The sequence below is a fragment of the Polistes dominula genome, unplaced genomic scaffold, assembly GCF_049000335.1.
Source record: "Polistes dominula isolate Pdom_NZ unplaced genomic scaffold, Pdom_raw_medaka contig_22, whole genome shotgun sequence".
In the NCBI taxonomy this organism is placed as follows: Eukaryota; Metazoa; Arthropoda; class Insecta; order Hymenoptera; family Vespidae; genus Polistes; species Polistes dominula.
The window spans coordinates 5,369,111-5,392,407 of NW_028300966.1; the positions used below are offsets into that span (position 1 = coordinate 5,369,111).

The window sequence follows — 23,297 nt, forward strand, 5'->3', positions numbered from 1 at the left end:
TTACGCACGTTTCTATGCCAACGGGACAGGAACGTGTGATGAAATAAACCGGATAACGAGAAAAGGAAACGTCTCTAATATCGTAGGTCGAAGTGAAATTTTAATCTACGAGCGAGCAACGAAACCACGAGACTTCTTCTTGGGTATTTATTCAAGTTCAACCGTGCCCCACGGTCGTCTCCTGTCGTCGTCCGTATGCATACATCTTTCTTCTCACTCCCCCCCCCAGTAGTCCTCCTCATCTCTCTCTCTTTTTTATTTCATTTTTATTTTCCCTGTGCCGAATTATATTTCATCAATTTTCAATTTTTGTTTACTTTTAATACTCATCAATCTTTTTGTTACTTTAGCCTATTCACATAAGATTTGTATGCATATCATTTCACGTGTTTTTTATGTATTACTTTTTATTTTGTTTGTGTTGCAGCGTAAGTATAATATACATACATATATATATATATATATATTCTCTCTTTCTCCCTCTCTTTCTCCCTCTTTTTCTCCATTTCTTTCTCCATCTCTTTCTCCATTTCTTTCTCCCTCTCTCTTTACGTTAAATTTATATACGTATACGGTTACGCAACATTCCTTTTTATCTTGCCATTAGTTAAGAAAGAGAAGGATAAAATGGAAGGCGGTGAGAAAAAAAGAAAAAAGAAAAAAAGGAGAGAATATAAAAGAGGGTTAAAAAAAATACAAGGAGGAATGGAACGGAACGGCGTGGTCGTCCTCATCATCGTCGACAGCTCTCTCGCAACTATCAGAGAGAAAAAGCGATCTCCAGTCAAGGTCGAGCTCTCTCGCGCGCACGTCTTCGAAAAACCGTCTTTGCTTTCGCCATTTCGTATTCACCTAGGCATTATCTCTCACCCTCACCAATGCATCCAGAGAATTGCATCCACGCTCTCGTCATCTTCTTCTTCGTCGTTCTCTTCGTCGTCATCGGTTACAAATGAAAATCGCGATTGGATTTGAAAAGGTGAACCGGTCGAAATTCCGGGTTAACGTTAACTTTTTTTCTATTTCTTTTTTCTATGTTTCTTTTTGTGTTTCTACCTATATATATTCTTTTCTCTTGTATTCATTCGACTCTGTCTTCTTCTTCCAAATATATTGTCTTGACTATGGTAACTCAGAAAAGGGAATTCGTCCAATGTGAACTCTTTCAAGATATCTTTTCTTTTTTACATCTTTATCTTTCATATTTTTTTTGTCAAAGAATCAATTTGTCCTCGCGTGAATGTTAATTAATTTCCTATTTTATTACAACACAGATTTTCTTCAAACGTTTTTGTATATGTATATATATATAAGATAGTCGACATAATATTTATAAGACATTACCTATATAATAGTGAGAGATACCAAAGAAAGAAGAAACGAGTCCCGTGAGAAAAAGAGTATAAATTTGGCCGTCTACCTTCGATTCGGTTAGATGGATAGAAAGTTATGCAGTTGGAACGTGAAATGCCACGTGATTTCGTAATCATCTTCAAAGGCCGCGAACGAATAAAAAGTCATGAACGAACGACGACAACGATGACTACTCATCGCGTAGATGACTTTTGAATTTTTATTAGAAAGAAAAATAAGAAAAAATATTAAAAGAAGTTTTGAAAGAATCGTTTGAACGAGATATCGACTTGGATGGAGTAATTATCGATGAGGATAATAAAAAGGATCCGTCGTAAATAAAAACTTCTCGTCTTCGCACGAACGATTTTTTATTTTCGAGTTTTCTTATTTACCTAATAGTTCCAATCGCTAACGTACAACCTTAATATTTGATTATATAACACACTTCCTATATGATATACGTTTGGCAATACAAATGTATAAAATATAATAATAGTTATTTTATATGTGTAAGAAAAAAAAATTCAGTATTTACGCCCTCTATCTGTAGGTTTATCTGTTTTTTTCATTTCTCATTGTCGTTTTTATTATATTTAATAAGAACGAATCAAACGCTGAGATAGAATAATATTTTACTCGATCGACGAGGAACGGTAACGAGAAAATGAGAAAAGGTATAAAAGATATTTCATTACTATGAATATATTTATCTGAGCGATAACAAATTTTGATTAACTCGTGAAATATTTTAACAAATTGAGTCGTTAATTTGTATATACATTGATATGACAAAGTTAAACGTCTTGCTTACTTTCGAATAATCAATATTGGTTTTGATTAATGAACGATTCGCGCCGTTTGCCAAATTTTGCTTCGTATAATCGAATATGAATAATGTAGTTATAAGATTTGGAAGCTAATGAAAGAGAAAATTGTTCGTCTTTTAAGAATGATCTTGAAGAATAGGACGTCATGGAAAAGCTAAATCGTAATTCGTTAAAGCCGAGGAAAGCATCATCGAGTGTATCGTCTTGGAACTAGAAGCGTGGAAATCGATCTTGAATCATGTCCAATTGAGCGTACCCTTTACGTAAGTCCAATTTAATGGCACTTCTTGCTATCTAACTCGCGCCGTTTCTTCGAATAATATTCTGCTTTGGCTTGAAAGGATATCCTGATCGGTCGAAGCAGATCGTCAAAAGAAAAGTTTCGAGCGCGTCTCGCGTCTCCCTTGATCGTCGCTGAGAGATTAACGATTGAAACGACGAAGAAGAAATGATCGGAAGGGAAAAGCTAGTTAGAAAAAAGTTCCTTCCTGGAAGTTGGCTTGCTTGCGTGTTACCTTTCATTCCGTACGCTCGATCCCAGAGCGTACAAGTTACGCGCGTTATACGCGTTACGCGATAATCGTTCAAACGAGTTGTCACGATCTCTTGCGTTCTTTATTTGGGTCACAGCCAAAGCGGAGGTTAAGAACCGGGATTACATCCCTACCACTACTACGATAAACATAGCACGAGTATAACAACTTTGCGTATTAACTAAATTCAATTTTTGCGATCATTTTTTACGGTAACGTTATAAGCTTGTTGCCACCGCGTATTGTGAATACGTTTGTCAATAGATAAATTTCCGTTAAAGATTTTTTTCATAGGGACACAAAACGTTAAATTCTCGCCTTGTATAAATTTAGATAAGAATTGATGCGTTCGCTAATGATAGTAGTCGATTATCGTGCTGCGATGCCATTAACGTAGGTATTACAAGATAACCGTAATCAGAGTGCTCGGATAAGTGACGTATATCCAGAATTACTACATATGAGTATAATACGTAGATGCGAAAGTACACGTGTGCGTTTGTTTATATGTGTCATGTACGATGTGCGTATACAAATATATACGTAAGCGAGCTCATCGCTTTGCTTGATCACTCTCTCGTGTTTGTGCCATTCGAGTCTCAAAGTACTAACTATATCGAGTTTATGAATGAACGCTCCCGAAGCCATAAAAATAGCCGATGCCTGCCTTGTTTAAATCGACGATATCGTGAATGATTTTAAATTCGTAATTCGCTGTTCTCTATTCTTTTTTTCTTCTCGAAAGATTATCTTTGATAACGGTCTGGGCTTTTCATACTATTTTTCTTGTTTTTATTTTTTATTTTGGATAATTAATTGAATTAACAACGCGATTATCGAGTTCTTTTTTCTTGAAGTCACAAATTTTCTGTACTTCAGTTTATTCTACCAATTGGGAAAATTAATGACCACATCCTGTTTGGAATATTTTGGATGCGATAGGAAATTTTAATTTTTTTCTAAAATATTTGCACTAAACATTGAAATAATTTGAATAGTTACTTTCTTTTCTAAATATTGTTTCTATCTCTTGTATTGCTTGTTAAACAGAAATAATCTTGTCGTGAACTCTATCAGTTTCTCACGTACGTATTTTTATTTATTATAAATTCTAACTAATGTAGGCAGTCTTTTAATCTAATCTTCTTACGATTATAATCCTAATTTATCTAGCTCATTTAAATATAGGAAATATCTTTTACATTGCGCCGCATTCCGTTTTGTTTGTATATGACACATTTTTTTATCGTTTTGTTGCAATGGTTTTATTATTTTATAATAACGCTTACCTTGTTTTTTTCCCTGTTTTTTGTTATTATTATTATTATTATTATTATTATTATTATTATTATTATTATTATTATTATTATTATTATTATTATTATTATTATTATTATTATTATTATTATTATTATTATTATTATTATTATTATGTCTTATTATCTCATTTGATGTAATTTAATGATTTCTTATATTCTATAGAGGATATATATATACATAATAAATTGTGCTCCCTTTCACGACGCGACGTGTGCGCGAAAAAAATATACTTATATATTATACGTATATACACGTAAGAAATAAAAGAGAGAAAAGAGGGAGGTGAGAGAAAAAGAGAGGGTAAAACTCGCTAAATGAAGTTGCAATTAAAGAGAACTAAAAGCTATGCCGGCGACTACACTTCTCAAGGCCTCGGCTCGCGGCGAAGCGTACTTCCGCTTCTGATTAGCTTCCTCTTTTCCCACATCGTTCCTCCATTCCTCCCACCGTACGTCTCACGGGCTCCCTTCTCTCTCATTTTTTCCTTTTTATTTTTTCCTCATTTTCCCTGCCCCGCGTTTCCCCTTCGGACCCACTCTTTCTTTTTTTCTTTCTCTCTCTCTCTCTCTTATCTATTTATCTATCTCTTTCTTTCTTTTCTTTATCTCCTACAGTCTTATCTCCCACCGTGGGAATCTCCGCGTGCAATTTACACCGTGAGCTCCACGTAGAGGAAGTTCTCTATTCCCATTCTTGTTCTTGCACGTTTCTTTTTATTTTGTGAATCTCTCGATGAACACAACGTTCAATGCGTTTCTCTATCTTTTTCTCTCTCTCCCTCTCTTTCTGTTTCTATTTTACCTATCTTCATTTCTTTTCGATAATGTTAGTTTGTTTGTAGGTAACGCAACTTTCTAATTGCATTCAAGGACACAACATTTGTAACTACCTTTAAGCTTATTCGATAACTTATAAGTCGTTTTTATCTATTTCTATTCGCGTATACATTCATTTTTATTGTAAATACATTAATTTTTTTTCGTTTAATGAGTATATTATAATTCTATAGAGATCGGATTATATTTGCAAAGAATGTTTGGATTATTTATTTTTTTGTCCAACGTAATATTAAGAAAATAATCGCAAGAGATGAAAAATTAAAATATTTTACTCATATATATATTTTTATATATTTATATAAATATACATAAAAGTATATGTTGTGTTTTTTTTTCACACTAGACAAGAAGAATGTTAAGAATTGTGTAACACCGTAAGGCTATTAAAAGGCGTCGGCGTTCTATTCCTGGTTTAGAAACGGCACTACCGTCTCGAACCACGTATTCCTCGTGTTCGCGGCCAGTAAATTATTGTGTCACCGAAGAATCGATCGAGTGAATTTAATGGGATAGGCGAAAATGTTCCACTCACGGTAGATATACTTTCACTTGGCTTCGAGAAAGATAAAGAGAAAGAAAAAGAGAAGAATGAATAGATAGATAAATGGATAAATAAATAAAAAGAGAGAGGCTCACCGAATTGGAATCGATTTCGTAGCTCGATGAAATTTCTTACGATTGTATGAAATGCGACGTTGGTTCTCCTCCCTCATCTCTCTCTCTCTCTCTCTCTCTCTCTATCTCTATCTCCCTCTCTCACTTTTTCCACCTTTTTTTTCTTTCTCTTTCTCGTATCAATTGAACGGACACGTTTCTTACTCCGTAACTTGGAAAGACAAAAGATAAAAGATAGACTCTAATCGCTTTTTCGTTTAAGGTAATATGCAAAATAAAGCTGTAATAAATAGTTCTAAATAGCCTCTTAATTATTTTAGGTATATCTTTGTTTGTACGATCATTAAATATATATCGTCGCAATCAATAGGGTTGGTGGGGAAGAACTCGCGCTAGTACGTTTACCGTTGTTCTTTGATCGAAATCGAGCCGTCCAACCTCTCCTGCATTGCGAAGCTTCTGCTGCCTCCTGACATTTTCTCTCACTCTGTCTTTTATACGATACCAAAGTACGTAATCTTGGTCTGTAAGTTAAAGGCGAGAGATGAAGGAAAAAGTGACGAAGTAATCAAAGTATCGACGAAAAGATTAGTAATTCGTAGCACGAAAAGAAAGAAGATCGCTCGTTTGCGTTTAACATCTCATTACCCTTCCTCTAGCTCCCCTAATCCTCTCCCTCTCTCTCCCTCTCCCTCTCTCTCTTTCTCTTTCTCTTTCTCTGTTTCTTTTCGGTCGCCATAATAGGAAAAGAAACACGGTCTCTGGTGGTATTTTCCTTCGTTTCTGGCCCGTTCTGGCTCGCGTAGCAATTGTAAATCCTGAGAATGCTGGGCTGGCTATAAGTCGGGTATATATACACTTATATATGTACGAAGCGGAGTAAGAGCCGAGTAAGAGAACGACAAGGTGTATATACTTCTACCTCCGGCAACCCTTTCTACCTTCCCTTTCACTTTCATCTATCGCTGACTCGCGTTTACAACTCTCCATCCGACGGCTACAATTCGCCCGTTCCTCGTTTCTTCCTTCACAAGCTGTGTGTTCGCTCGTCTCTTACACCTTTATACTATTTCATGTATGAGAATATTTGAGTACTTTGTTAATAGCGAGAAAATGTCATGCGTTCCGGTTTGTATTGAACGTAATATAATTAATGTTTCTAACTTAATGTTACAAATTGATCAAACAAACTAATTGTTCCGCCTAAATGAAAATTTATAAAAGCAATTCATGTGTATATAATCGAATACATATACAACGAATACGAATACAAACATTACAAAGGGTTCGTAAATCAAAAATGTTTCCTTGAATAGTCTTTTACAGTTAAATTCTATTGGTAAATCAGAAAGATATTTTAGAGGAAGTGAAAATATTTTGTCGAGGTCATTCACCCGTTTACAAGTGATCCAGAATAGAATAGAAAAAGAGAGCATTTTGGGAACAATAATTAGATTTGTTACGGTTGAGAATACAATGCGAACTGTATCTCTATAGAGTTACGAGTGACCCTGGGTCCCAGGGATCTCGACCCTTTCCTGATAGTGAAAGTGTTCCACTTTTACGTTTGCCTCGAAATTCTTGAATAAATTTGGAAGGAAATCATTGTTGTCCTTATTCAAATATTGAAAATATTATCCAATTTCTAATTTCAATTCTCTCCTTGAAGAAAAATGAGTACTTCTGGTACACGTACCTCCTAGATACTCTTTTACCTCGGTCGTTTTAACACACACACACACACACACACACACACACACACACACACACACACACACACACACACACACACACACACACACACACACACACACTAACACACACACACACACATGCACACACATGCACACTCATGCATGTAAGCACGCACACAGATCCATGAAGACGCAATAAGAGTTAGTTGGGGACTTTCTTGTGTTACTTAGATACGTACGTGCGTGCGCGCGTACTTTACCAACCAACATCGACGTCGACGACGTAATTTCTCCTTCGGCATTGTTACTCCAAACGATCTCTCGCAATCGTCCTCTCTCCCCTCTTGTGACATACGCTAATCATTCATCCCGGGCGCTCGGTTACGTTGCGTGGCGGAATGAACGACCTAAATAATCATTTTTCTATCATTTGTTCCTTCCTTATTCTTGCCGAAAATTTTTCATTTCGACTTTTAGTATGTGAATCGTTAGATACAATCGATTACAATCGGCTTACCGAGTTATTCATATTTTTATTTCTTTTCTCTATTCGTCTATAATTACAATGAAATCTTAAATTTTTAATCAAATAGATTATAGAAAGTTTTTTTATTTATCGCTCGACTTCTCGACGTACAGTCGTTCGTTAATCGATATAATATCACCGATTATGGTAGCTCGACATTGAATCGCGTTAGATACGTTTGTTTTTATACGCGTAATATGTATTTATGTCATTTGATTATTTAAATGACGATAGAATCGTGAAACATATAAAAGATATGATTTCTTTTTTATGTAATAAAAAACGACAAATTAAAATAGGTAACGAAGAAAAATTTCGAAAATATGTATTAATATCGGTGTGCAACGTGCATATACACGTTTCTCTAATTTGCTACGTGCACAAGGGAACGAACTTGCACGACACCACAACCGGTCCCCACCCACACCCACAATGTGAGATCATTAAGATTACGTAAGTGTCTAGAACATGCTGTGGACGTGTATAAAAGTATCATGTAGCAGTGTAGCAGTGCACACCCTCTCTAAACTAGAGCCTTCGGTGCTCGTTTCACGTCTCATTCTTTTATTTACGGAGAATAGAAGATGGATCTTACAGAATGAACATCATTTTTTCTTTTTCCAAAGAAAAAATCAGACAAAATCTTAAAAATGTCTTTTAAATCGTACACTACTAAATCATTTTATTTTTATTTTTATTTACAGACAAAACTCGGAAAAATACATTATTAATGTATATTTTCTTTCTTCATATTATAAAGAGTCGAGAGAAAATGAAATATAACTAATTAAACGTAACAAGTTATGAAAGATAATTTATACAAAACGTTACTTAAATAAGTAAAAAAAGAAAGAAATTTTTTGGCCCTTTTGATTTTTCTTATCTGGTCTCTTTATCAAAAACAAAAAAAGAAGAAAATACGAGTGGAACAGGGTGATTAGCACGTAAGGTCGGCGCGTAAGATAATCGCTTGAGCGTTATTAAATGCAGAAAAGAAGAAAAGAAGTTTACACCGTTCGCATTATTTTCACCAAGGCGATTATATCGATGACTGTCGACTTGAAACTCACTGACCGAGGACGAACGTAACGATGCAATCGTAATATGGTCGGCATATAAAACAGAACAATTCGATAGAGTTGGTGGAACAAAATCTAGAACGAAATTGACAGTTTTTTTTTACACATTGCCATCCAAATTATAGCATCTTTTGATTCTTATTAACATGTTTTGGAATTAATAAAAAAACATAAATGCATATTTAAATAATATGTAGACAACACATATATACATATATATAATACATATTCTATTTTGATAGCGATGATTATGAATCATTCGTTCTTTCTTTATAAGGATTGCATATGGCTGTTGTTTATTCGCGCTTGGTTGCTCGCGACTGTATCGCTAAACGACGATTTCCGACGAGTTACATCGGTTTTTTTGAAATGTTATACAATCCACTCGATCCTTCCTACCTCTCCCGTTCTTACCTGTGAATCCTGTTACGGTGAAGGTGCAGAGAAACAGAGAAGAGGTGCGCCAACTCTCGAGACGACGATTATTAGCGCGGAAATGATGATTTCTCCTATCATACGTCGTCAACGAGCAATTCTTCTTTTATTCTCGATAAGAAAAATCCTCGTTTCTTCTTATTACTTATCGGTTTATACGGTTTCAATCGATTAGGAAGATTTTACGACAGAACTATGATTTTTCCTTTTTTGATCATTACGTTCAATGTTTGACGACAATCGGTTTATATTAAGATTCTTTGTTCAATTTTCATGAAATGTATAATATTTTTTGTAGACAATTACAACTATTCTAATATAACTAACGATTATATAAATCGTAATAAATGAAAATCTATGATGGTACAGGTGTTTTAGGTTTAAGACAGGAAAGCGAGAATAATCCAAGGTCGAGGCAAGTAATTGTATCGTTTGTTTCACTATGTTGTTGATGATAGCCTCGTTAGCGCACAGCTAGCATAGTTGGATAAACGAGTGCGGAATGAATAGAATCGATAATGGCCTTGTACAATTAATCGATGCTTGGCATCGATAGATACGGTGACGTTGATGCGACGGTATAATTAGAATAGTTTTATTTTTCTTTTTCTTCAACTCTTTTGCTTTCTTTTTCTCTATCCTTTTACAAAGATGGTTCATAAGGATATTTCAAATATGAAATGAGACTAGTTTTGATGTGCAACATAAAAAAATGCACAATATTTTCAACATATTGAATACATTTTTCTAGACCGAACAAAAAGAATTCTTTATATTATAGAACGCGTTTATAAAGAAATTAGAACGTCATATGAAATATGCTAAGAATTTATTGTGTAGCTGCTTGATTGCTCCACATTTATTCAAAAGTAAGGAGTAAAAAGGTAATATATATGTATACGTAGTAGTATCTTTTAACGTATTAAAATTTTTATAACAATAATTCCTCTCTTTTTGGATTATTTTTAAATTAGCTTCTTTTTTGCTATAACTTTCTAAAATTATTATCGCAGTAATAATAATTTTTAGAATCCTCTTTCCACGTTGTCCGTTCGTAGCGTCTTAGTCGCTCGATAATGACTTTTGTAATTAATTCAATGAGACGAACATGAAATACAGAAAAAGAAAGAAACGGAAAAAATAAAACAGTATATGTGTGTGATTTTTTTTTATGAAGAGATTGGTATATAATCAATCGCATCTTTAATATTGTTTTCACCTCTGACTCAATTTATTACGAGAGATGAAAGATTCATCGCGAGAGTAGCGTGACGATGAAACGAAAAAAAGAGAGAGAAAGAGGAAAAGAAAGAGAGGGACGGAGAGAGAGAAAAGGATAATAAAACGAATATAGTAGTGGTAGTAAGTTTCTCGCTAAACGGTTGGTCATCGCTCGACGTTCCTCGTTTCCGCCTGACTTATATTATATGCGTGTGCAAGGCCAAGCCAAAAGTAGTGGTCTTGACTTTATTAAAACGCGCTGTCATCGTTGCCGTCAACAGAGATAAACATAAAATATGAAAAAAAGAGGTCAACTTATCCTAACGCTTCATAAGAATCCACCTAAACAGATAACACATGTGATAGGTTTTCTTTGCCGTATGGAAAAACATTGTTTGCAACAAGTCATATACATATTTTCCAAGAGTAAAAATTGAAAAATAAAAAAAAATAAAAGTTATTAAATTAATGATAGAAGTTACAACAAATTGCTAATTTACTTTCAATAACCATCAGTTAATCGCATATCTATAATAAATATGTGAATAATAATGAAAATTAAAAGGAAATGAATATTAAATATGGAATGGAACTTGATATAAAGAAAACCAAGAATGTAGTAATGATGGATACGATACGACCGGTACCGTCGATGATACAAAATATGTAATGAAAGTATATGACTTAAGTCAACGCTCATAGTGCAACTGATGACTAAATGACAGAAAAAAGAAAGATAAAAGGATAGAGAAAGAAGGCAGTTGGAAGAATGTAAGCATGCGGACAAAGCGCGAGTGTATGTAGATCTTCAAGTAGTAAAAGGTCATCCATTTTAACAATCCTAGCAGCTATCGGATCTTTAGTATCTCGATGATTATAACCCACGCAGTCTCTCTCTCTCTCTTTCTGTTTCTCTCTTTCTTTCTTTCTCATTTCCTAAAAAATATTATCGTTTAATTGGCAAACGAGCAAAGAAGAGAATAACGACGAACGTAACAACGAGACACGTAAATGCATACTTATGTTGTTTCGATTAGATTCTTCTCTTTCTTGAAAAGCCTTAACAACGATCATGTCAACAGACCGTCGTTTTTGAGGACAAGAATACCCTTTGGAAGAAATACGCGGAGACGTCTCATCCTTCCTTCGAAAAAGAAAGACAGAGTGAGAGAAACGATCGTTTGTTGCGTAACAGAGTGTAAGTAGAATCGTCGTGTACCTGCATATAAAGGCCATTACGAAGAGAGAGAGAGAGAGAGAGAACGAATGTCTGTTTCTATGTGAAAGAGAGAAAGAGAGTGACATTGTTATTTGCGTTGTACGCAACGTGCACGCTAATACCTATACATATATATATATACGTTTATGTCCGTAAGATGAGAAGGAGAAGGAAAAAACCGGATATAGCCAAATCGTTTAATTTCAACGACGAAAATTGTCCTCGTTAAAATCCCATATTTCTTTTTCTCTTAAAATACTCAAAAGAAGTATGTATGTTAAAGTTCTTGTCAAAATTGGCACTCTCTCGCGCTACGAAAGCACGTTAATTTTTGATTACGCATGCGCGCTAGAGATTTGATAATAATTGAAAAAAAAACGAGAGAGTATAGAGCGTATGCACGATACGCGACATGCCCTTCGGATCCGCGATGACAGAGGAACGTCTATTAGAAGAGTCGATTGTTCTTATATCTTATATAATGAATGGTTCACATGTAACTAGTCGCTTCGTAGACTCGCTTTGTGGAGTGAACGATGAGGATTTTTTTTTGAAGAGAGAAAGAGAGAGAGAGAGAGAAAGAGAAAGAGAGAGAGAGAGAGCGAAAGAGAAAGAGAGAGAGAGAGAGAAAGAGAGAAAAAGAGTAGATTCGTTCGCGCACGAACTGAGCTTCTACTCTACGCCAACGTACCTGTCGCGAGGATGTGTGCGTTAACGTACCAGTTAGAGAGAAAAAGAGAATGAAAGAGACTAGCTCGAGGTGGTGTGTACGTAAGTACGGCTGAAAAGGCTTTTTACTTTTTGGCCTTGAACGAAATGTATCCGGTGACTCGACGTCGTCGTTGAATTTAATCGCTCACCAAGAATACGCGTTTATACACACATATGTATGCATACACGCGACACGTGTATGCGTATACTCTTCTAGTCGTCGTCGTGACGTATCTTCTGCGCCATATTTTTTCCCCCTTTCTTTTGATTGCTTTTCTTTTTCTTCTTGGGATCAGCAGTCGCGTTTCTCGTAGCGCACAATGCGCGCACACAAACATACACACACACACACACACACACACACACACAGAGAAAGAGAGAGAGGAGTAAGTGTCCGGTTTACGCTACGATTTCTCGAAGGCCTTACATAAAACTGTCGATAAAAGGCGTCAACGGTATGGGTATACGGTTTGCGTTCAATGTGCATGTATGTCTCTATCGATGTACATCTCTCTTTTTCTCTCTACTCTCTCTCTCTCTCTCTCTCTCTCTCTCTCTCTACGCACATTTGTCTATACAATACGCATAGAGAGAGAGAGAGAGAGAGAGAGAGAGAGAAAGAGAGAGAGAGGGAGAAAGAAAGAGGAAGAGAGAGCAATTCTCAATCCGATGAAAGAACTCGCGTATCTTTTCAATGTACTTGGCACTATCTAACTACACTCTTATGTAAATTAGCGTTTTGTCCAAACGAGTTCTCTGTGCGTCGGTAAATATTATTATTTGAGCGGTTTTAATCTGAATCACGGGTTTAATGTTAGAGTCGCCAATGACAGGATTTTGAAAAAGAGAAAGAGAGAGAAATGCATGTGTCAACTCATTACCTTTTACGTGTTATCTCTAATCATTGAGAATTGATTGACGGAAAAAAATTATTTCACTCGGTTCGATGATCTCGGATGACCTCGTAAGACGTTTTCCTCCAAAAATTTCGTTTCTTCGTAAACCAATGGAAAGGTTTGAAGTAGCATAGAATTTGTCTATCTTCTATCTTTAAAGTACCACCTGTTACACTCGATATCTTATATTTAGTATTGATCGTGCATTAAACATTGACATTCTCTTCATTAAAATATACTGTGGTATACATTTGCTGAAGTTTTTGTACGAAAAGCGTTAAATATATATATCGTCGTTACAAATAAATAAAAGAAATTAAATGAAAATAAATAAACGTATGTAAATGAAATTCTTAGAAGAAATGTCGACTTTGCGTTGAGATGTTTCTCGCACGTAAGTCAAGCAACGTAATATCGATTATAAGTTCGATTACATGAAAATATAAGCGACACTAGAACGAAGAAAGATAAATCGTGGGCCGATCGTAAATAGATTCCGCTTCCTCTTTGCACAATCGTGAGCGCGCGAGCGCACGAACGGCGGTAACCGTGCATTATTTCTTTCATAACTATACCGATTAGACTCGTTTCGACGGATTCGCTGTTATCCGTCTGTTTCTATAGGATCTAATTTTATTTCGGCGACTACCAAGAGAATTACAAGAGAAATGAAATTTTGAAACGGAAAAAAAGTGTAGGAGAAAGAAGGCAGAGAAAAGAGAGAGAAGAGAGAGAGATAGCATACGTCACAGTCGACGGAGCGGTCGCGAAAGGGAGAGCGTGAGAGACCAGGTGGAAAATGGTGATTCGAAATCAAGGAAAGGTGTGAGTCACTGATTTCGCTCGGTGTCACAATCCTGTGTGCCCCTTTGGTTAAGCAGTATGCTGCTTTTTCGTTTCCGCAAAAGAAACTCGAAAGTGAGCAAAAACCTCCTTCGCTTATGTTCGTTCGAAATTTAACAAAAATTAATCCCATTGCTAGGAAACAATATAGCCGTGATAAGCTTTCATCGTCGATGAAGCGAACCGATTTTTTTCCTTTCGCGGTCGAAGGATCCATCTCATTTTTTGTTTTTGGGGCAGAGAAGCCCTTTTACTTGCGGTAAAGCACAGATCGAATCACGAAACGTATTCGTACGACGCATTTTTTGTGATGAAAGAGAAGGTGGAAGATATAGAGAGCGGATTGCGATGGAAGAGAGGAGAAGGAAGTAGGAGCGATCTCATTCGACGAAGAGAGACCGCGAAACGCGCGCCTATTCGGACTGGGGAAACGTAATTGGGCCCACAAAAAATGGAGCGGAAATGGCCGGGCCCCATTACCAACCCCGGTAACGAGTTCTCACTCTTTTTTCTCTCTCTAGGTTTTTCTGGACCTCTCTCTTTCTTTCAGCCTCTCTGTGGTTGCTCAATCCGTGGTGGTATTGGTTCGCGCTCGTGCGAGCACTCGAATCGCCTCACCTTTATCAGCATCGCCACGATTTGTGTTCTTTTTCATGACGAACGCGCTCAACCTACTCCTGTCTTTTTCCTCGATCGTAAACAAAAATTTGTATCATTGTCAAAACTAAATCTTCGTCGTTCGAATCAATTCGATCGAGACATAATATATTTTTGAAGATCTCTTCTTTCGAAGCTACTTTTTCTCTGTAATAAATATTTCACTGTACGATCGTTTCATTGATACTTTTTATCTTTCAATTAGAGAAATTAATTTATTATATGTACATCTTTGCATATGTATCTCTGCATATCTCATACATATCTTTACATATGTATTGTTTAAAGATATCTACTATCCTTTAGCTCTCCATTCGTCAAATATTTGTGCGAACGATTTAAAAAAATCAAAAAAGAAATAATATAGCTAGAAGCATACCCGTCATGAATTAAAATCGTATTGTCGTTGAAGAAAATTAATTCAAATATATAGATTTGCGATTAAGAATGAAATGTGATTATATAATGTTGCTGATCGAATGAGTTTTCACGTTTCAATGAAATCGTCGAGAGAAGGTGAAAGAGAAAATAGGGGAGAAATTGATGGGGACAATTACATTTTCAGCGAGGATACATCAGTACTTAGAAATGTTCTTTTTATATTTTATAATAACGCGTGGTATGTGCATCTCCGGATGCTCTTCCTTCCCTCGACAACCCTTCCGCCCTTGCATGCCTCGCACTTTAATTTTTAGCCTCGACATTTGCGTAACCCAGTTTCGCTATTGTTCGATTGAATGGAAGATCGTAACGTCCGCCATTCGAATAGGAGATTATAATGTTCGCTTATACACGGTACTCATAAAATTGCTCACGTAAGTTTGTGTGCATGCATGCGTGTGCGCGGACGTGTCAATGTACATATGACATTGTACATTCTTCTTTTTTTCTCTCTCTCTCTTTCTCTCTTTTAAGAATCAACATAATGGACTCTAATCAATCATTTGATTAGATTTTGTAATGTTTACATTATATACATTTTTGGACGATTTAGTAGTTTTTATTATTTCTTATGTGATCAGATTTTTCTGTTTGTTGCTTTATTTTATGGTTGTTAATTCTTTTTAGATTTCAATTATTTTTAAGCCACAAACGTAATTAAAAATACTGCTTAAATTACAAAAAAAAAGATGTTAATTGTTTTCTCAATTCCATTGATGAAATTACGCCATTAAGATGCCAATAAAAGGAAAAAAATAAACTTAAACGATTTTATAAGGAGAATGTGATAAACTTTCAAAGCCGTAGTTAAGAAGAGAATTCGAAGACGAGAAAATTTACAAATTTGCACCGACTACTTTCTCTTCTCTGTTTATTTTTTTCTTCTGACTTCACGAATTTCTTCATTGTCATACGTTTTCGCTTTCGTTATTTTTCGAACCAGTCTTCGGTTTCTTATTGCAACGCCAATGCTTGCCAAATTTTATTAACTTTTTAAATAATTTGTTCCCATCGTTTAAATTAAAAGAAAATAAATAAATTGCAATCTTTAGATATGTGAAAAGTAAGTCTTCGTTTTCGTCGGAAGAAATCAACATATGATAATAGAAATTTACACGAGCAACATAAAAAGAAAGAAAGAGCGAGAGAGAGAGAGAGAGAGAGAGAGAGAGAGAGAGAAAGAGAGAGAGATTACATAAGTATAAAAAAAATTAGAAAAACTTTTTCTTTCGTACCATACCAAGAAAAGCATTTGCCATTGATCGTCAAGGTAGAGACTCCAGGACGGTAAAAGTCATACTTAATCGATCGTTACCGACGCAGTGGTAGAATATGTGGCACGAAAACGCGATATAGTGGACAAGTGGGAGCGAGATAGAAGGAAAGACTCGTATCGATCGAACGATATCGAACTACCGCTTGGGAGCAGCACCGGCAGGGAAATAAACACCTTAAGCCGGTAAAAGTGGTGAGCTACTAACCCCACTAAGTAGCAATACGGGCACGAGACCCCGCCCGGTAAGTCTTCAAGGCCCAAATAGAAGAAGAGAGAAGAACGCAAACGGTTTTGAATGCACGCGCGTGCGCACGTTCGTGCGAGCGTTCGTAATACAGCCAGTCGGGCAGCGATTGACCCTGAACTTCGAGCTGTACTAGCCTACATCGCTAGCAAACAGGCAACGAGTCAAACAGCAGCGCCGACCGACCAATCATTTCCTTATTCAGCGATTTTCTTAGTAACTGCTTGTCGAGACATTACGTATGCGAATGGCTATGCAATGTCACCGTGTCGTACCGTCTCTTTCTTATCTCCGATTCTCTTATCCTTCTTTTCCCTTTCTTTCTTTTTTTTCCCCTCTCATGTTAATCATCTTGAATCATTGTAGACTAGACTGCTGCAACGAATATCCTTGAACGGGAGACATCTACCGTTTTGGATTTGCCAGAAGAAAGGCAATGAGAGAGAGAGAGAGAGAGAGAGAGAGAGAGAGAGATTATGGTTTGTGTGTAAATCAATTTTCTTCGTAAGGATGACGCTCGATTTTTTTGAGAATCCAAGCAGAATCCATCAGAATTGCTAATATTTTCTTTGCAAAACATGATCCCAATGACAAGTAGGATTTTCATCTCTTTTCTTTCTTTCCTTGATTGGATTTTTAAGTAGAGTATTTATACGTAAGATCAGGTCGATTATCAAACGCGCTTGGAATTGAAAGAGATAGTTAATTACGTGCAATTAGCATTTATCTTAGACCGATAGAAACCGATTGTAGAAGCGATAACTTAGCGCACTAGACATTTCGATGTAAAGAGAAAATTTAACGAAAGAGAGAGAGAGAAAGAGAGAGAGAAAGAGAGATTTCTAACGATACGTGACACGTAGTTCATTAATCATTTGGCTCGTTTGTGTCGTGCTAATTTCGCTATCACGTATACCAGACATATTTTTTATGAGCATCTATCTATGAACAAGCATTCATCTAATAGTAATGTTTCTCATAATCTCTAACAAATGTTGAGCCAGTATATCGTACAAATAATAAAAACTGTCAGGTAATTTGCATTCACGATTAATCGGCGATGACACGATAATATAAGACATGATTTCTTTTTTTTCCAGGCGATGAATACGGATGGTCTTTTAACACTGCATTATGGGAAGCATCCAGCAACCTTGGCCGCAGAGGTCGCGGCTTGGTACAGCGGAGACCGTCATGTAGACGTGACACTGGCTTGCGATGATGGTTCCGTCGTCAGGGCCCATCGTGTCGTCTTGGCAGCAGCCAGTCCGCTTTTGGCTAGTCTGTTACGTAATCCCGCCCTGGACCACGTGGTCCATCTTGCTGGAGTCAAGAAGACTCAGCTGAACCATCTTGTCGAATTTCTTTATAACGGAGAGGCTCTTATACCCGTAAGGATAATTAATAATAATACTGATATTGTAATATAATAATAATATTTTAATATTATATATGTAATATATATATACAATTTTATGTATTGCATAAAGTAAGATAATATAAGTATTCCTTTATAATCCCTCTGACACAGTACCACAATATAACCTTTATATATTTTCTATAGACCTTAACAATAGACTAAATACCAACATTTATAAATACTGACAATTTCGAAACTTAGCCGTTAAAATAAAATCTCCTAAAATCTTTTAAATTCCGAATTTTCTTGCAATATCTTTAATAAATGTGAATATCTGAAAAAATGAGTTTTGATTAATCCATTGACGTAACCTGTTTCAGTCGACAGAGCTTACGCCATTGAGAGAACTCTTCGAACTACTTCAAATCAAGTCGGAGCTCTTCGGGCCGAACCAATCTCAGACCTCTAGCAATTCCGATCCTGAAATGATACCTACCCCTCAACCCTCTGAGGATCAAGAAAGTTCTAGTTACGAATCGAAATACGACAGTAGGCAAGTTAAATTTGTCGATGCAGATAGACGATCATTGTGATAGAACGTCCTTGTTTCGGAACGTTATCAAAACGTTTCTACATTTCAGACAAACTAGTAATCCTGCTGATTGTTGTTCGGTACTGATTAAAACCGAGGACTGCGAAGAGGAACCTGAAGTAGACGTGGAAGGTGTCGAAGGTGAGGGCTTACTAATGGAAACAAGAGAAGGTAGCATAGAACCACCTAGAAGGAGGGATAGTTCGGATCCCGTAAACCTCAGTTTAAATTCCGGAGCGTCGACGATGAGCGAGAGTTCTCACGACATAGTACATAGGTAAATATTTTTATCTCTTTATAAGAGCTACATTAACTAAGACTTTAAATTATATGGAAGATTAAGGAAACTTTTTTTACGTTTTGTTTAGACCAGAAAAACAATTACTCGAAAGGCGAGAGTCTTTGGACGAAGTCGAAGAAAGGTCAAGGCAAATGGCGGCCAGATTGGCATTAGGTTTGGATCCTGGCAAACGAAAACCAGAAGAATTACCGATCACACCGGCTGAGGCGTATGTAGTGACGCCTCATCGAAAACGTAGGCCAGGCTTTCACAACGCGCCAGCGCAGAATCCAGCCTTCGTACCTTTTAATCCCAGTTTCGAGACACCAAGGAGGTTACAAGCCCCGCATTCTTTGAGTCTATCAGCGCCACCGTATCTGGTAAATATTATTTTTCTTTAGTAAATCATAATTTTTTAGTCATAAGCAATACGGACAAAGTGTTATTTTAAAATGGTGATTTGTAGCAGGACAGATCGATAACGCCACCAGGGGCATCGCAAAGGCCACCAAGTGCCGATCCAGCCTCGGCAGCTGGAGTAGAAACACCTTGGGCTGCTTGGACTCTACCTCCAGCTCGAGCACCCCCTCCACCTGCTACGGAGGATCCACCAAAGTCGGCCCCTGTTAGAGAATATCGATGTACCTATTGCGGTAAACAGTTCGGCATGTCCTGGAACTTGAAGACTCATCTTCGAGTACATACAGGCGAAAAACCATTTGCTTGTCGACTCTGCGTCGCCATGTTCAAGCAGAAAGCTCATCTGCTTAAACATCTCTGTTCCGTTCACAGAAGTGTAATAGCTGCACCAGACAATACCTTTACGTGTTGCTTCTGTTCGCTTCACTTTGAAAATTTACAAGAGCTCATAAGGCATCTATCAGGGCCGCATAATAATTTATTATTAAGTAAAAACCTACACGATTGCGAACGTTCTTGAATATATTTATTCGTCGGACTAAGTCTCTCTTTCTTTGACCTTTTTTGGTCATTTCTATTTTCTTACATTTAAAGTCGGATATATCATTTTCAATGTCCAGATCAGATATTTCTCAAATATCTCCGGATACATCTTTGATTTATCACCATCGTGGATATCAAAGTTATATATAATTAGATCTTTTACTAAACGATTCCATTGTTCTTATTTGATATCTAGAGAAAGAGATTTTTGTGATCTGAAATCTTCGATTAACGCGGTATTACAAATCTCAATCTCTCAGCATACCTAGCTGTGATCTCTGCTACCAAGCTGCAAGTTTGATAAACGCGGACAATTGTCTGCAAGTGCCGTCTTTTCGCGAGCTAAACGTTCCTTTGCAATAATAAATGAAATATTTTTTTGACACTTTTATAAGCCAATTTTCGCGAAGACGCGGCATGAAGCATAGAAGAGCCTTTCCGATAAAAATAAAAAATATTCAGAAAACAGGGTCCTCATTTTTCGAATATTTTTTCTTCGTTTTTAGAATGTTCAAGAACGAAGAAGTGATAATCGTAAAAACTGCGTATTACAAATAAAGATTAATTGGCAAGTTGTTTTTCGAGATATATCGAGCTTTGATATAAGCTCGAGTTGTCGAATAGTATAATAATATCGAGGGGGAAAAAAAGAAAACAATATGGAAAAGAAGAAGAAAGAATCGGAGAAGGCTACGTTTCGATTTTTAATTAGGAAGGAAATAAATAAATAAATGAAGAAAGAAAGAAAGAAAGAAAGGTAGAAAAAAGGATAAATAATGTTAATAATAATAATAAAATAATAATAATAATGAATAATGTATAAATAAATCGTTTAAGCGTGCGACAGTCAATGCGAGAGACAAGACATTTCTTGTCTACCTTAGCGCTCGAAACAATCGCAAAAATATCTCCCCTCATGTGTTTTTTTTCTTTTTTTGTACATAATGTTAAATAGGGAAAAAGGCCGTAAGTTAGCGCAGACTATCATTATTTATTTTACATTTTGTAAAGGGACCAACCGATTTTCCACCGATTTCTGTCTTAGGTAGATATTAGGTATATCCTGTCCGGCAATCGTCTCAGAACAAACTAGCTCGTAGGAAAACCGAACCGGTATACGTTTGAGCGTCACATATTGAGATTTTCGACGATCGTTTAATGAGGATGCGTAACATATAATAGATGTTATATAATAGATATATTGGATAACGAAAACTACCAGTCAAAATAATATGCTCTAGTTATCTCTTCTACTATTTCAATTTTCATTCCCTTTTTTCCTTCTTTATTGCTTTATTCTATAATATATTTTTTAACCCTTCTCTTGCTCTTCTTCCTACTAATAAATACCAATCCCTTTCCCTCTGTCATCTCAAGTAACGATCGTCGTTATATCTCAGTGACCTGGAGTGCCTTGCATCAAATGGGTCCAAATCGGTCGATCGGGCAGTGATTTCATGTGTTCATAGGCTTAAGACAAGTTACGCGTTTAAAATTCAATCAAGACGATTACACGAGAGCTCGCTTATAAAATAATGAAATATTACAAAGAAAACGATTTTAAATAGCGATGAATGATAATAATTATGATTACGATCATGATAATCATAATGATAATAATGATTATGGTGATTCTTAATTAACCGTAGAGAAGATTCTAATCATCACTCGGATTAATTCAATAACTTTTTCGTTATTATGTCTATAGTTTTTGTCGTTGTAAATAATAGCTTATTTTATTTTATTATCTTTATTAGATTTCTTTCACTTTTATTTTTGTTTTTCTTCTTCTTCTTTGTTTTTATTCTTCATTGGCGCAGGACGTCATAAAATATTCTTTCTTTTCCCTCTGGTGTAGATCTATTTCTGTGACCTAAGGTGCCTTGAAGAAAAGGCCTCCGACCTCTCTTCGGCTTTTCCCGACAAGCACCTCGGTGATCATCGGTAATTGTGCAAGGAATTATGTACCTACTTGCTCTTTCTTTTCCTCTTTCTCGTCTGACGAAGAGTTAACAAAGGATTTTTATAAAAAGAGATTCTGTGAATTTCTTTTTTTAAATAAATGATAAGGATAACATCAGTTTTTCTGCGTAGAAACAAATTCCTCGATCGTCTTTGTCGCCGAAAAGACAAAATTTTAATAATCTTGTATACATATCAACGCCAAAGATAGGATTGTAAATCATATAAGAAATTATTTCAATATCTACGACGAAAACGACGATACGGAACAAAGTTAAAATTGATAAATTTCTAATAAAAAAAAATAAAAAAAAAGACAAAAACATAAAGATATACGCGTAAATAATAATAGTAATAATCAATAAAATGATCTCCAGAAACGAATTGAATTGGAATAAGATTTAGATTACTGTATAAAAACCTTTATAACAAAATTCTTGGTTAATGTTGAATAGAGTAGAATGAACGAAGACCCAGCAGAGACACACGGGCAGACACACACGAAAGAAAAGTAAGGAGACGTTAGGGAACACACTAGTCCGTAATCCTAGTTATTCTTTGTTATGTTAACCGAGATTACTCGAGGTGAAATAGAAAGAAAATGAAAGAAAATGAAAGAAAATGAAAGAAAATGAAAGAAATGAAAGAAAATGAAAGAAATGAAAGAAAATGAAGCCTTTTTCCTTTTCTTTTTGCCGCTCTCTCGTAATTCGTATTGAGATGTTTGTAGACTCTTAGAAGTAACGAGGAATGGAACAGGACGAGAGAGAAACGAAATATTAGAGAGAGGTTAGAGGGGGTGGTGCATGGACTCTCATTGAATCATCAAGCGTACGCGAATGGTCAACACAAAACGCGAATTAACGCAATGTGATACTAAATGATAATAAAAATAAAGATATAATTATTCTGTAGCATGCGACTGCTCGGGACACGTTTATTTCAGATGAACAAAATGTATAATAGGGAAAGAGAGAGTAAAACAGTCGCCTCGAATAGTATAAGCAGTTAACCTTTCTCGCCCTCACCTTGATTCCTCACCCTCTGATCCACGAACCTACCTTGCCTGATTATCCTTCAATTTTTCCATCATTTTCGAGTAGTACACGGACTAGGGTTACGTAATCAACATTATTTTAACGTTTAATTAATTATGCTTATTTTGTATGCGTGTATATTATACACACATACCCACGAAGCTGGGTGCTCAGATATTCCCTAAGAGCCAACAATGTATTGTCATTATACGTATGCGTAGAAATATTTACTTTCAAAGCGTCTTTCCTTCGATAATATTACATTTAATTTTTTTGTTCAACTAAAAATGCTCGAAGTTAATATTCTTGAGATTTGTATCTGCGAATTTCAAGAAGAAATCGTTGTAGACGATCGTGATTTTATTATTGTT

General features: G+C 36.0%; 1 protein-coding gene across 2 annotated transcripts in view; it reads left to right on the forward strand.

Annotated features, from left to right (window-relative positions):
* Positions 1-22,803, forward strand: part of ken (zinc finger and BTB domain-containing ken and barbie protein) — a 28,637-nt gene extending 5,834 nt beyond the window's left edge. For both annotated transcript variants that reach the window (XM_015330937.2, XM_089173145.1), the window contains exons 3-7: positions 17,833-18,123; positions 18,473-18,645; positions 18,734-18,961; positions 19,053-19,344; positions 19,431-22,803. In XM_015330937.2, coding sequence (XP_015186423.1) covers positions 17,833-18,123; positions 18,473-18,645; positions 18,734-18,961; positions 19,053-19,344; positions 19,431-19,904 — 1,458 coding nt within the window. In that variant the 3' untranslated portion in view covers positions 19,905-22,803. The remainder of the gene's footprint in view (positions 1-17,832; positions 18,124-18,472; positions 18,646-18,733; positions 18,962-19,052; positions 19,345-19,430) is intronic.
* The last annotated feature ends 494 nt before the right edge of the window (positions 22,804-23,297 follow it).